Genomic DNA, 16265 nt, shown 5'->3' on the forward strand with positions numbered 1-16265 from the left:
TATAGAGAATCTATGAGTGTGTGTACTTTGGTGCAGCTTTATTGAATTCAATGCGACTGTCAGAGGACGTATGTGTTCTAAAGAGTGCCCCCTCTAGTTTTATCATTCATTTATGTTTTCTACTGTGAATACATGACATTCAGTAAGACCTCTTCATTCGAGCCTGAGGTCCAGACATGTCTCAGTTTTAGGAGACATAAATCATGTTAGGAGACTCAATCAGTTTCTTTATGTGGACAATTTCACCGCAGGCTCTGAATTTTAAGTAGAAGCGGCTTCAGGAAATCAGTGAACAGTTTCACGCCGTCACTTCGGCAGCATCCATCACAGTAAATTATCCCGTCGAACAAGAAACATGTTTAGTTGTGGTTTTATTTCCAAATGAAAGTTACTGTATGATCTCCCACAATCATCACTGGTGAAACTGACTCAAAGTTTCACCAGTTAAAGTTAGTAAGTTATAATTATTACAATACATAGTGTGCTTACATCTATCGATCAATCAATGACTTTCGCTCTAAGAAGAAGTTGTGTACAGTAGAAGTTACCTACAGCTACTGCATTGATAACAACATCAATGATACTACACAACTTTGAACCTTTGGTTTAAAATGTATAGAGGAATCTTCCAATTATATTTCCCACCTGTGTATTATATAGGGCCTGTAGGTGTTATTTTTAGGGTGTCATTTTTCAGAAGCAGGAAAAATATTCCCGTTAATAAGCTTCTTGTTCTCCTCTGTTACTTTATGAAAAAAATAGGGCAACCAAGATAAGAATGCCTTCACACTTATACTATTAAAAAAATGTGCGTCATAGAAAAATGTTAATCTCACACTCAACCATTTTTAGTTCAGTGATCAAAGCCACGAGGCTAAAACATCTGTTCTCATCATTAAAATTAATTGGATATCATTATCTTTTTTTTGTTTGAGTGAAAACTGTGGTGATGTTTTTTTGGATCGTCCTCCTCAGAGTGCAGAATGACGGTGGATATAGTCACGAATAGAAAGACAACACTTCCAATTTCCAAATGTGATTGTTTTTTCCAGACATCCTCAGGGTCATTGATGCTCTCCTGGTGTAATGAGGCCGACGGTGCAAATGAAGCTGAAGATTTGCTAACCGCTAGCAGTCCAATTAGCCGTCCTGCTCCTTTTGGAGACAAACACACACTCGCTGTGGGGACTGACTGTGGATATGAGCTCGCAGGATGATGAGGGGACACACAGACACGTCATGCAACATAACACCGCTAATGTTTGCATAATGTTAATGTACTGTATACAATAAGCTGCTCCCACTGAAAGTCAATTATACACCAACATTAATGAGGATAATGTGCGCTGGGAGGAGGCCCCATTCTTTGTCTTAGCAAAGAGAAATAACCATTTACTATGTAGGTCATCTCTGGCTATATGGTGCATTGTTCCTGCTGGATTTGTGCGGAATTACCGAACATTTGCATACAAACAATGGTCATTCTCGTTCAAACACAGATTACCGAGGCTGCAGATGACCATAGCAACGGGCAGCGCGGCCAAGGAAGCAGATTTAGGTGACGTCCAGGTCCACGACGACAGCAGCTACAGATACAATAAATATAACGAACTTATGATGTATATATCATCAGTTCGTTGATATATATGATGTATATATATATAAAATAATAATTTGTCCGCCTGTTGCAACGATCAGTTGTTTTCAGGCATGAACTTCTTTACATATGAGGAGCACAGCAGAAGATTTGTTCCAATCAGATGCATTCACAACGACAGGAAAAGACCCAGAGCGTTCAGGTGCCTGAGTAGAGCAACAGGAGGGAGGACATGACGTATAAACTCTCCCGCTAAAGTCTTTTGTTTACAGCATTGGTCCTCATCATCAAAAGCTCTAATCTCGTTGTCTTTCCAAACCGACTTCTTCGTCTGCGTCTTCTACGTGTATCATTGTTTTTGTTTTTTAGTTTTGCGTCTGTATGAAGTGTCATCAATGCGCCCATTTACTCACTCGCTGTTAAATCTCCGGGCAACATCCTGCTGTATTCTCACTGAGGCTCCTCGGACATTCTCAGAGCAACTGACTCAAGACATTTGTGTATTCATATTCAGCCCCGCCAGAGTTCACTGCACGTCTGAAAGCAGCTTTACAGACAGATAACAACACACCGGTACAGACAGAGCATCTGTAGGTCAACATGAACGTTGCTTCCAAGCATTTTAATCACTGCATTGAAATTCCTGCTGTGTGTTTCCCAGAGTTACCATCTCTATCAGATCTGTTGTGTCCTTGAGTGCGGCCATTTTAACAACTGTTTATCAAGTGATATATGTAGTTTCCAATAGTAGAGCCCCAATATCAGTGTAGTTTTATGAAAGCAACAACAAATCAGGCAGATCAACAGCACCATGAAAATACTCTATAAAACTAATTATCCGGCTCAACAACCAATAAACAGGGCCTTGAATGTATTAAGCCAATAATCCAAAACAGAATTAATATCAGAGCAAAATAGCTTCAACCAGGATTTTTTTTTTCTCGTCTCAATGTATAATGATGACTGACTGCTCGTCGTCTTCCACAGCGGATCTCACAGAAATGAGAGTCCCCCCCCGTTGCTCTGTGACAAGACCGCAGAGCAGCTCAGACACGTTGAGGTTGGGTCATACTGGCAAATTAAAAGTGGATTAAAGTCCTCCTGAGGTGAAGGAGAGCAAACACGGCACAGCAGCTCGACGGGAGCAGAGGCCTCGTCTGAACTAATGCAGAGCAGTAAAGGAAAGAGGAACCTGATACGATTAATACGAGTCTGTGCAAGTTTTAATTAAATTTGTTGCCGTGTGAGTAAAATGTAAATGACTGGGCAGAAGGAGGCAGATGTTCATACCTGACAGTTTAAATAGCTGTTAGAAATAAAAGAAGACAAGTGAAACGTTAAAATACAGAAATCAGCCCAACATCTGTCACCTGAAAGGACGACATGTTATTAAATGTGCGTCATTAGGGGAATTAAATTGAATAAAGGGAGTCATCATTCTATTGGCTGACTTCTTTGCATTGCTATGAGACAAACAGTATTTGGATCATGAACTTAAGTGGAAAGGCACTGACTACAGCACATTCCTCCGCCCCAACAGTCCCTTGAGCAAACCACATGAAAATTAACTAGATCCAGATTTTTATTTATTCCGCACCAAGTTGCACACACTTAAATATCAGCTCCCTTAACATGTCTGATTCTTTTCATAGAGATCTATGAATGATTCTGTGTGAAATCAAGGAACATGTTGAAAAAAACATTCTAACAATTTCACAATGTTCAAGAGGGATGAAAAAAATCGCCCCCTGATCCAGATCCACACCAAAATTTAATGAGTTCTTTCTTGGGTCAGGCCCCAATTTTTCACAAAATATCATAGAAATTGGTTCGGTAATTTTTGCATAATCCTGCAAACAAACGCAGATGAAAACATAAGCTCATGAGTAAATCGTATAGCTCTGGCGTGAGGTTCTAGCGGAAGTAGAAAGGAGTACAAAGTAACATAAAATTAAATATACATAAAGTAACATAAAATTAAATATACATGATAAAAGATGGTTAAGTTATTTTCAACCTCTGTTGCTTAGTGATTGTGCAGGACCCCCCCCCCCCCCCACTGCTCTGAATCCATTGAGGCGTCATCAGGATCAATTATTGTTAATCTATTCCAGGTCATACATGCTGTATACATTCGCCCACCCCTCCCCCTCATTACATACACACTCACTGCGACTCATTCATGAATGAGAGGAGGCTTCAGATTACAGCTCACTCATTAAAGGGGTCAGAAACGTGAAAACATGTTTTTCAAGGAGAAAAAAAAAGAAATATCCACAATCTACTTTTTCAAGTTATCATTAATATAACTTTTATTGTAGAGATTGTGACTCAGACTACATCTGAAGTTAGTGGGGATGTGCAGACACCTAAAAGTGATTGTTGTCCACCAAAAAGTGATTATCAACAAGTTTATATAGTTGTTGTAGTCGAATTATCCAAGCCGAAGAAGCACTGGCAGCTTCATCAGGTGTGAAATTTACATGATGAATAGAAATACTATAGTTGGTCTCCAATGATATGTTTAATATGTGTCTGATATCCTTCTAGATATTTATTATAACTTATAAATATCTAGAAGTCTGATTAAACTAAGCTGAGTAACCCTGAGAAGCTTTTCAGAGACGGTTTTCATAACAGAAACACAACTGCTTTTTTATTTATGGAGAACAGCTCAAAACATTCTCCCCTTGGAATTCTTTTTATTTGTATTCCAGGTCCGAGTGGAGGAGACAGAAAAAGACAGACAGGTAAAACCTGGGGGACACCTGCAGGAGCGACGTCTCTGCTGGGATCTGACCCCAGGCAGGCAGACGGGCAGGTCATCAGGGCTCAACCCTGTGGTTCTAACCTCTATATGTGCGGTTTGACCATAACCACTCTTCATGCTAATTGATCTTCTGTCTTGCACATCTCTGTGCTCATGCACCGCGTTTAGTCTGCAGCAGTGAGACGCAGGGGGCTTCACCACTGGCTCATCTGATGATTTTGAGAAGGAGCCAACTGGCAGCTTAAACTCTCCCTCAAAGTAACTCAGAGTTTGCATTAGGAAAAACTTCACTTGATATTCTGCCATTGTCGGAGGACGGGGGAATAAAGCAGCTGAAGTTTTAAAGTTTTCTTTTAACACAAACCATCCTCCACATAAAAGCACAGCCACAAAGAGAAGAAGGCATGTGGCCCCACGAACATCAGGTTTACACCTGACCCTCATGATAAATTAATTGCATTGAACCAGTCAGAAGCAACTAAAGGATATGGGTGCACATCTAATGAAATGTCAGGCTGAGGCAAACAAACAGTTCTCTAGTTTCCTCCTCCACTCTGTCTCCTGGAAAATCTTCTGCCAAGCGTGCACGCTCTTGCTCTCAGCTTCTCATTCAAACAGATGAAATAACTCCTCTCAGGGAAAGGAAAATATTACAACGGTATTTGGCTTCTGCCTGAAGCAAAGTCCGTAAACAGACGGACTTCTATGATGGCTCCATCTGGACGAAATGGAAGTCGGACAGTGCTGGGCTGAGTCTTCTACAGGGAGCCATCACAACACAAACACTTCCTCTAGACTAAGTGGCTGAATTCAACGCAGGCCGTCACGCTCCATTTCAAACCACCGCCTGGACAAATTTGTTAAAGGTTCATTTCCTCCTGTAGAGAAATCACATTACGACATATAAACTGACAGTGATGTAAGAAAGTCACATGCTGCGTCACTTCTGAATCTCCTCCTCAAAAACCTTCTCTCATGTAGAGGAGCAGTGTTTGATTTTACTTTCAACTTGATGTGAAGCCTGAGAATTGAGAATCAAATGCAGTTTAACATCTTCAAATTATTCAAACAACAGACTCTAAAGAAATCTTTTTAGTTCACTGATGTGCTGTAAACGCCGCAGAATTAACATGTTCTACCACTCTTCACCTGAAAGTTTGTTTTCCTGTTGAACACGTCTGACCGGACAATCTCCTGCAGTGTTGTTCATGTGTGAAAGGCAAAGTCAGGAAAATGTCTGGACCCAATCATCAAGACTTCTTTCAGAGTTCATGTGTGAAATCAGCTTTAGACTTGATCCAAAATGTGGTCGACAACAGACCTGGGCACAAAGAGGGTTCCTGACAGCAGAGTGACTAACCACCATGGTACAAAAGTGCTCTAATACACATCGTCTCTTCCCTTCAGGTCACAGTTCACACTGTCTGCCTCAAAAACACCTTTTCTCCCCAATGACAATGTCGCACCGAGAGATCAGAGCTGACAGCAAGCTCACTTACACACAGACCTGAAACCAGAGGCAACGCAACAGCACCCTTCCCAAACTATTCTTAACAAATTAATAATTATTATTTTTTAAATATCTATAAGTTAATCATCCCAGTGAATGCAAAACAACAAAGGAGAACATCCCTTCAGTGTTTTATTTACATCACAACAATATTTTTTCAGAAAGCAATGTCAACAGACTTGCAGAGTTTCATAAAGTGTATAAAAGGGCTGAAGTGAGACTGAGAGCAATTTCACAGCAGAGTGACTCTTTGATGGATAAAATCAGCACCAAAAGTGCCACTTTAAACCCCCACACAGTGCGAGGTGCTGCAGCATAAAGCCCTCAGTCCTCATGTCCGACAGCAAATCATACACACATCAAAGATTTTAGACACTTAAAGTAAAGAGATGATACTTTCCTCTCCGCGGTTCCCACATTTTAATTGATCAATTAGTTAAATACAACGTGAAGAAACTGAAAGAGTCTTTAAAGGTGCTTCACTGACTGTAAGTTTTCTCTGCAGCTGAACGTGCTGAACGTGTTACTTTCCATCGTTGGAGACAGATCTTAGCAACGAATGAAGTTTCATGCAGAACTATTCTCCTTTCTGGATATTTTACAACTAACACTATTTTCACTAAATGATTATTGTGGCCAAAATAATAAATGGTCATTATATTATTACAATATCTAAAGATACTAAAGATGTAATTTAACTTTCAACTCTTCATTGCGTGTTTTATCTAATTTTTAACTTATTCTGAAACCTTAATAATAAAACACTGAAACTTTTCTTTGTAATTCGGTGGGTTCTCATTGACCCAGACTAAACATAATTATTTATTGATTTAACTCTATCTAATTCTATTGTTTTATTTTCTCTGCACATTTTCTATTGTTTTATTTTCATTGTTTCCTCCCTGTAAAGCACTTGGTCACATTGTTAAGAAAAGTGCTAAATAATTTACAAGTTTATTACTATTCTAAGTTTATTATTACTGGGGTTGTGCAGACAAGATGATGATGGTGATTTCGCCATTAATGTAGGAGATTTTAATTATTCACAGTGGTTTTAAATTACAACCATAAACATTAAGGGAAATGCTCAGGGGCTTTCAGTGTAGGATATTTACTTATATATTCAGTGTCTCACCACCTTCAAACAAACACACACACACACTGATGCACACCATGGTTGCATTGTGTGTCTTTTCCCCAAGTCATCACTTTTTAATCCTCTCTCGTTGTTGCCTTCATCTCTCTTCTTCACCTCAGCACCCGTTCACCACCCAGAATCCCTGATCTGTGAAACAGAAGCTGCCCCCTCCTGTCTGGCCTCGCAGTCATACACGACCGACTGCTTCCGCAGAAGAGAAAATATTCTTCAAACTGCCAGAAATGGAGCCTATGAGCTCTGTGGGCTGTAAATAGCCTGTGGATGGGCTGAAGCTGTAAACCCCACCGCCTAAAATCCTATTGGCTCAAATCAAAATCCAGCGTCTCACACTTGAAATGGCAAATCAGAGAGCCAGCGAGAGGCCTGATGACAAAGAGGTTCAGTAAAGGTCAGAGCGAGAGCATGAAACATGTATGTAAATGAACTTACACACATCTGAGGATCCCGTTGCTGTTTCTCTCTTATCTCATTCTTCAACTTTCTTAATAAATACCAACATTTCTTTTGGGCCAAGGACACAAAATCAAAACGGTTTTATTTATACACCAAAGCATGATATCAACAGACTTTACAATCTGTCAACAACACCCTTTATTCTAAGACCCTAAATTCAGAGGATGTCTCATAATCTATAATAACATGAAGCTTTAGTCAGGCTGATCGTATAAGAGTTTTTTTCAGTTATGTCTTTTGGTTCCTCTTTTCTTTTGACCACAGACCTTGTTTCCATGATGACGGTGGATAGAAACACAAAGAGAGAGAAGACTGACACTCAGTAGAGCAAACAACCTACACCAAGGCCGAACAGTCAACTTATTAAACCACGTTTAAATTCACTAGATTGATGTTTGTTCCCACTCATAAATCAGTCCCCTCAACACGTCTGATATTTTGCCATGAATTATTCTCTGAGAAATCAATGAAATTGAGTTAGTTAAAAAGTTAAAAAAGAAAAAAATCCTGGATCTGCCCTCCCTATCCAGAAACGCACCAAAGTTTAAAGGGTTCTTCCCCGGCCAATGCAGCGCCCCTCCACTAAGTTTTGTGGTAATGTGCCCAGTAGTTTTTGGGTTTTACACTGAACAAGCACATCATTATTTACATTATGACGGAATCTCTACACAGCCAGAATAACAGGAGACCACATGTTGTTTTAAAAGTTTTAGTTTGTGAGATTTATGTGTAAGGGAACAAAATAATCCTAGAGATGTTTTCACTCGTATGTTTCATCTAAATTGTAATAATTTTTGTTTTCTTTACCCTAGAATGGGCCTTAACATTTAAATACTTTATATTTACATCAGGAGCGGGTCCTCTCTATGGAGCCCGCCATGTTTTTTACAGTAGCCCAGACTGGACAAACTAAACTAAAGTTTTATGACAACTAAAGGTTTCCGAAGGTTCTTTTTCATGTTTGGAAAGGGAGGGGGAGCTGAGGGGTATTCAGCTGCATAATGCAACTTCACCACTAGATGTCACTTAATTCTACACACTGCACCTTTAAGACAAACGTGTAGCTGCCATTTAAATGACCTGTCAGCTTTGTGGTATTGTTACACTGGAGATGAAAGAGGAGATTTAATCAAATGATACAAATATCCAGATATTCAGTCTGTCAGGTTGAATAACAAGTGATGACCCACAACCCTGCGATTGTCCTGGTTCCTGCCTCCATCTGAATGCAGTAGAAGTCAGTGTAAATGAAAGCGTCAGCTGAGTGCTTCAGCAGAGCATCGTTTTTCACCATCTGTGCATTAACACAACACACAGCTGAATCTCTACTGTGGTTTCACAGCCTCCAGGGACCTCACAGGCTTTGCAGAGATGGGGGGGGGGGGGGAAGCTTTCTGCGTTTCTTTTTGTCGGCTTCTCTTTGTTCATCTGATACTGTTCCTCCTTTATGCGTCTGCTTCCTCTGACCTCCAGCGGCCTCGCGTCCACATTCCCGGACCAGCGAAAGTGTGTTGCCCACAGTCTGGCAACATGACACACTACAACTACACACCAAAATAGCACAGCAAGGGGAAACGCTAGCTCACAGTGTAGCAGCTCAACAAGTCACCATATCTCTGCAGAACAAACATGCTGCATACACCGACTTGCATAAAGTGGGGAAACCTCTGGAGTTGTTATGATTGTCGGTTTGACGCCTTTCTGATCAAAAGACGTCAACCATCTCACCAAGAATCTCTCCAGGTCTCCGCTTCCTAAGAATTCACTCCACGTTATAGCAACACAAGCATTTCACTGGCAAAACACGCCTGAAATGTGAGCTGTGGTCGTGTTGGATGACAGCACAGCACTTCAGTTATCTGAAGGTCGCCTCCTCTTGCAGGAGTCGGACTGGTAAGTCACTGCGCTCTCACATTTGTGAAGGTGACGCGGAGCACAGAGAGTGTTTTCTGTATTCAGGATATGGAGGTCAGACAGATATGGGGAGGGGTCTGTCAACTCAATCCTCCGGCGGCACCGTAATTCACTTTCATGCCAATAAAACGCAGTGAAATGAAGTGAATACAAAGAGAGAAGAGTGTTTACTGTTGCAGATCTCTCTCCATACCAGCTACTAAAAAGCTCTTCCACTCGGAGAGCAGCCACTTTCTCCTTCTGTGGGACGATGAGATGCTGAACAGGATCGTGTATAAACGTATGTGTGACGTCTGTTTTGCAGTGATATGAGGATTAATCTCTTTTAGATGTTTCTACAGAAATATTACATGATAATGATTCTTCTAAAACTAACTACAGCTGTACAATATGATGATATTGTATGACTATTGTTTCATATTGTGCTCTATAGTTTACTTTGTCGTGTCGAAGTCTTTACACAAATATTTCTCATAATTTTAACAACGCTGGGAATTCCCATCAAACAACAAAACAAATCTACATCTGTTAATCATCTGCAAGTATTTTCTCTATTTTAATAATTTAGCCAACAGCACATTTTATTAAATTAACAGTCCAGAACCCAAATATATCCACTTTAAATCATATATTATAAAGAAAAGCACATTTGAGAAGCTAAGATCTGATTGCTGATTATCAATAATTAGGAAGATTTTCTGTCTGCTGATTAATCATTAGCTCAAAAATCTGGGCACTTTTTGACAGACTTCAGCTCCTCTCACTAACTCCTCACCACTATTGTATTTCTCAGTCAACGTGCGACAGCAGCTTGTTCAGTCGACCAATCATCAGTCAGACAGAAACGTGAATGAAGTATGCTCAGGGCTCTTTGAGTTTTTGTGATACTCCGTCATTTGAGCTTCAAACCCTGAGTGGCTTAAAAGATGAATTTCACAGCACAAAGTGGAAACTCGACAGCACATGCTTGACAGCCGAGTGGTTCCGTTGAACACTGAGGTTTGACATAAAAGATGATCCACGAAGATGATGCACAGTATAAACAAACCAGAGATGTGTTGAAAAGTTGAGCTGCAGCGACTGACAGGACGACGTATGATGAAGAAGACGGCGACAGTAAGAGGAGATCATGCCGACAGCATCTGCACATCATGAAAAGCATGAAACCTCCACTCAGATCTCACAGTGAAATGTCAATTCAACAGATACTGAGGGAGGATAAACATCATGGGCACGTGATGAAGGTGGATTCTGTTCAGAATAAATGACTGATGAGGTAGGGATGGGCGCATTGATCCCCAAACTATCGATCTTTGCTTTGTGTTTTCGAGAAGCAAACAACTTTCTCAGTTTCACCTTATAATGTTGACTTTTCATTAAAAGCTGCCCTGATTGAAATTTAACAGGGATTCCATCATTAATATTCAGTAGGTTTTACGTGTGTCTTGTAATTTTAGCTGAGGGACATCAGATCCATGAAACTAACTCTTTAATTATGAATAAACACAGCAGACGTTGCTGGTATTTCAGCAGATGTCTGTGATGAGAGACACAGGTATCAATACTCGGTAGGAGATCAAAAATCTGAACTTGCAGTTATCGCCCATCCCGGCCATGCAGAGCCACGACACAGAGGCGACGACAGTTTGTTTGTACCTCTCTCGGTGTAGCGGGTACATTTTACAGCTCGAAGACAACTCCTCTGCAGCAGGACGAGAGGAAAGAGGTTTCCAGTTACAAAGTGGAACAATGTACCTGCGGAGCTGCACAGCACAGACTTAACACTCACTCAGGTTTGTAAAAACTAGAGCCTGACCGATGTATCTGTCAATACGAGGCTTTCACAGACATACAGCTGTCTGTGTTTATGTTTGTCAATATTTACTTTACAGAATAAACATTGCAGAAAAGAAAAATGGTTTATTTTCTTAATTCAAATTCTGTGTTTGCTTGTTTGTTTTCAGTAAAATATCAAACCCCTATTACAAGGGAAAACAAAAGCTTAGGAATAATTGCCAAATTTTCTTTTAATCCATGTATCAGTGTCCAAAAGATTTTACACTCTAATATTGGCCTTTGCATTGACCCCCAAACATCCATATGGGTCGGGCTCTAGTGAAAACCAAACCAGTTTATTTCAGGTAAGCACTGAATCACAGTAACACTTTGATGACCTTCATTTCTCAAACAAAATACACATAAAATTAGGTCAGTTCAACTTAAAACACCAAAAAATAACACTGAAATCACAGCATCAATAATTTAAACTTCCTCACACTCACTCTGTCGACCCACATACTCCACAAGGTTCCCTCAGTCCAGTCCAACCAGCCACTTTGAATGTGTTTTCTGATCAATACACAACTTAAAGGAGACATGTGGTGTTTCTCCAGTTTTTCTCTTTTCTCTAACGTGTTAATGTTTTTATGTAAAAGTTTAAACAGCCATCGTCAGTACTCAGGCCAATATTTCAGGGAGTTGTGATGTCACAATCCTCACATTAGCATGATACACAGCTAGCAGCTAGTCTGGAACACTCCCCTAACAAAACCCAAAGAAGCGAGAGCGGACATTTCCTTCAAATCAGACCAATCGGAGCAGACTGGGTTGTCTTAAAGAGACAGGAGCTAAAACCAAGAGTTTCAGACCGAGGCTGAAAAGAGGAGCTTCAGCAATAAATTCTTCATTAGAGGATGAAAACCTAATACCTACCAACCTAACCAAATTTAAATTATGCAATAGAACATGATCATAATGTGCCTCTTTAAAGTGGATAAATAGTAAAAACTAAATTATGTTGTAAATAATGGAAGCTACGCTGAAACTTCATTATGTTTTTTCAGCAGCTTGTTACAGGAAAACTAAGGATTCCCATTTTATCAAGAGTGAATTTTGTTTTCAGTGTGCACTCAGACTTACAGGAGCTCAGACGAGGTGGATGAACACTTAGAGACAAGACGTACGTGCACCTGTGCACCGAACATATATTTGGTTTATGGACTTGAAGGGGCTGTTAATCAAGACTCTTCTCCTGCTGGTGTTCACTTCAGTCAGGAGGGTAGAGGAGCTGCAGGGCGTCTCTGTCTTCCAGCACTGGTTCCTGTCTGACTGTGCAGACTGAGTGGCCCAGCAGCTAAATCAAGCTCCTTTTCAGATTTTTATTTGGACAAGGTGATTGTACTCTGCTGCCTCGATGACGCATGCAGTGATACAGATATACTGACAGTATAGAGACATCAAACCTGACATCGAAACACAGCAGTTGTTTGTCTCAGGCCTCCTGTCAGACTGTAAGTGTTCCTGCTCCTGCAGATGTTGCACAACAGGTCGACACACGTGCTGCTGAGCAACTGACATCATATGAAAGGATCCTGGAGTTTTCCCTTTCTAGCACAGTGACTGAGGTGATATAATGAGGTCTGTCACATCCTCATTTACATATTGCACGACTCTTTCTTTGGGATTTGTCTCAAACCGTCTGCATACTCGTGGAGTACAGGACACAGGTGGTGCACATTTTCAAGTGACCAAGATCAAATAGACATTTATTCAGAAATGTGAGAGTTGGGTGCTCAGGTGCTCAAGAGTCGTGTGTTGTCACCTCTCAAAAAGTTTGTCTTCAACTTCCCCTCAATTAGAATATAGAGCTAAACTGGGAGACAGAGCCGGCTGGATTTCTGATGCAGCTGCTGCAGCAATTTGGGGTAAACAGGTGGGCACCAACATCATGCAGCATCACTGTGCACTTCTTACTGCACTGGTCTGAAGAACTGTGACATCCCAAATTCTCTATTAGATCACAATGAAACCACATTTTGCAGCTAAGGTCTGCATTAAAACATGATAACTCCTGATTGCTAACTGTATATTGTGGCATTTTTCAAATTGAACTGCAGTGAAAATGTCACTTTGAGGATGTGACAAAGGTGGACTGGACTTCCATTAAAAAGACATACCAGTACAACACTCACACATGGTGCTCTTACACTTATTTGAGAAGCAGCTCCATTTAAATGTCACTAAACTGACCCCAGAGGGACGAGGCTGAAAGCCAGGAATCTGGAAATGTGAGGAGCGTTCAGGTGTGTTTGAGCTGAAAGCAATGTCCTCATGCATCATTCAACACACACACACACACACACATTGACACACAGGTAAAGAGACTGAGCACAATGGGATACCAAGAGCAAAACCACTCAGAATCCTGTAAAGTGAAATCAGCCTGGAAGTGGTCCAAGCTCCTTGCTCCTGTTTCTGTCTCTCTCTCTGTCTGTCTCTCTCTCTCTGTGTGTGTGTGTGTGATGCGTGTGTGTGTGTGATGCAAAAAGCAGAGGAGAGAGAAGAAAACAGGAAATCACAATAACTGAGTGATGCATGAGTGACCTCTGTGAGAAAAAGAGAAAGAGAGAGAGAGAGTGTGTGTGTGTGTGTGTGTGTGTGTGTGTGTGTGTGTGTGTGTGTGTGTGTGTGTCATCACATGACCATGGAAATACCACGAGCAGTTTTAAACAACTCGTCTCTGTGCAGCTCAGTTTAAAGCAGCTGGGATGTGTCCCCGTGTGGATTCGACCTTCTGTGGTTCACAGCTGTGACTCAGGTGTGAATGAACATCAGACTTGTCATTAAACTGACTCAACGCTTCAGTAATCGAGGGTTTTGTCTCGATGACATGAGAAATGGACAGAAAGCAAACGCAGTGTCACATGTGAACTGATCGATTCCTCCAAAACGCTGTAAAAGGAAATAAAAATGCGATTTTTAAAGGATCAGACGTCCAGAAAAAACACGCAAATCAGCACAAAGTTCACTTTCCTCGCATGTTGTCATTTGAGCAAATCACTTCCAGACGCATGTCACAGAACTTACCCCATGCTCCGAGGACCTGGATGCTGGTTTAAGGGAAAGATTCCACTCACGAACTCTTTCCGTCCGTTTTCCTCTGCGTCTCCAAACTCGATTATTTTCTCATCTGAGATCCTGAAGCGTAAGTTGCATTTATGAAGAAACAAAGAAGAGAAATCACTTCCGACTCCAGATCCCCTCGTCCCCCCTCCAGCAGTACTCCTCCTCTCAAGTCAGTTGTTGTACTCCAGCCCGCTCGCCTTCTTCCCTTTGTCCGCCGGTGTCCACAGCCGGCAACAGCGCGGATCCGTCGTGTACCCGTGCGTAATTACGCACCGTAAACCCGCCTTGGCTCCGCTCTGTGGGCCGCACACACGGAGGAATGTCGATGGAAGTCGGGCGGTGGAATACTTTCAGCTCAAACCGCCCCCAGGACTTGTGCTATGTTCCCCTGCTCCCCCCCTCTGTGCCAGATCACACTGGGATCCCATTCAGCCAATAACAGCCGCACCACGGAGCCTCTTCCGCGCCACCTAACGGTCAAACCACAACACTACAAACCAGCAAGCCCTCTCATCCTGTTCCACACTTCTCCAGTGAAATGTCAACATGTGAAATGTAATATGGGGAAATGGCCTGCGGGCCGTTTTTAAAAGCCCCCTCGGTGCGTATTTATGAGGTAGAGCGTAATAAAAGCTTGAAAGATCTGAAATGACGTGTGGAGGAACAGGAGCCAAATGGCTGTTTACAGCAAAGCTTCAGTCAGATGAGCAAAAACCATCCCGCTGGCTGTTGATCTCACATTAAATCAGATGATGTTGAGAATAAAGCTGTTTATAAAGAGCTGTATGACAATCCTATCAAACACTGTGAATCTAAATCTAAATCTAAATATCATCCTGATGATGGGCAGGGGGAAATCCGATTGTAAAAATACCATCGAGCTAAATATTCCTATACTCTACTATATATATGACAGGGATATATATCCCCAATACCTTTATTCATCAGGACATATTTCAAAGAATGGCCATGTCATCAAATAACTGTGTTCACTTAATACAACTGATACTGAAAGATACTCTTTAAATACTGTGTCTAAAATATTGAGTAAGGCATTGATTAGCTCTTTAATCAATCAAATATGAAACTTGTTCTGATATGTGTGTCAGTTACATAATAATTTATACATACACACTGAAAATATTAAACTTATAACATCATTGTATATTTTATTTAGGTTTTTGATTCATTTTGAATACTGCAGTGAACTCAGCAATATAAATGAATGCATTTAATAAGACAGAAGTGTAGGATTCAGATTTTTAATGATGTTAAAGCAGCTGATAAAGGTTTTAGAAAGTGTAAAACTTTCATGGAGTTACTAATTGGTTAAAAAAGAAAAATATATTTCAACCACTTATTTTTCCTTGTTCAAGCTTCACAGACTTCCCTTATAAAACTGGTGAATATCACATTGCCATCATGTTTGGAGAGAAAGAGCTGCTCCTCACCTCATTAACAGGCCGTGATTTGGTGTCAACACAGATTTAGAACAAATCACTTATCTGCACAAGTGTGGGCTGAGGACAGAGCGTCAAATGTGGTGGAAGAGTGAAGAGGAGCAGCTCAGTGATGATGCTGCTCAGTGGCCTGTTACAGAGATGCAGCTGCTCCATGTGCTGCGGGGAGGCAGCAGGCAGCATCTCTGCCTAACATGCAAACAACCCTCGTGCTCATGTGCAGAGACACTCCTCAGCCGGTCAGAGGCAGTTTGAGGCCTGAACAGGGGCGATGCTGAACCTCCAGGCCTCTAACACGCAGGCCGTTAACCACCTCTGGCAGCTCAGTGTGCAGGCACAGATGGGTCCTCATGGAGTCTTCACCGGTCGGGCTGTGGCTGATTCAGCTCTCCACGCTCGCTGTGGCAGGTGGGACAAAGACAGAGAGAAAACTAGAGAGAATAACTAAATCAGTGATAACTAAAAAACAGGCAGATGTATCTGTACACAATATTCAA

The 16265-nt window shown here is 41.3% G+C and overlaps 1 protein-coding gene across 4 annotated transcripts in view; it reads right to left on the reverse strand.

Annotated features, from left to right (window-relative positions):
- homer3b (homer scaffold protein 3b) overlaps positions 1–14768 on the reverse strand; it is a 36306-nt gene extending 21538 nt beyond the window's left edge. For 2 of the 4 annotated variants that reach the window (XM_069522741.1, XM_020098443.2), the window contains exons 1-2: positions 14270–14768; positions 11060–11105 (exon numbers count right to left, since the gene is read on the reverse strand). In XM_069522741.1, the coding sequence (XP_069378842.1) occupies positions 11060–11082 (23 nt within the window). In that variant the 5' untranslated portion in view covers positions 11083–11105; positions 14270–14768. The remainder of the gene's footprint in view (positions 1–11059; positions 11106–14269) is intronic. The other 2 variants (XM_069522742.1, XM_020098444.2) reach the window with 2 other exon arrangements.
- Between the last annotated feature and the right edge of the window lie 1497 nt (positions 14769–16265).

Source organism: Paralichthys olivaceus, chromosome 3 (assembly GCF_024713975.1).
Source record: "Paralichthys olivaceus isolate ysfri-2021 chromosome 3, ASM2471397v2, whole genome shotgun sequence".
Classification (NCBI taxonomy): Eukaryota; Metazoa; Chordata; class Actinopteri; order Pleuronectiformes; family Paralichthyidae; genus Paralichthys; species Paralichthys olivaceus.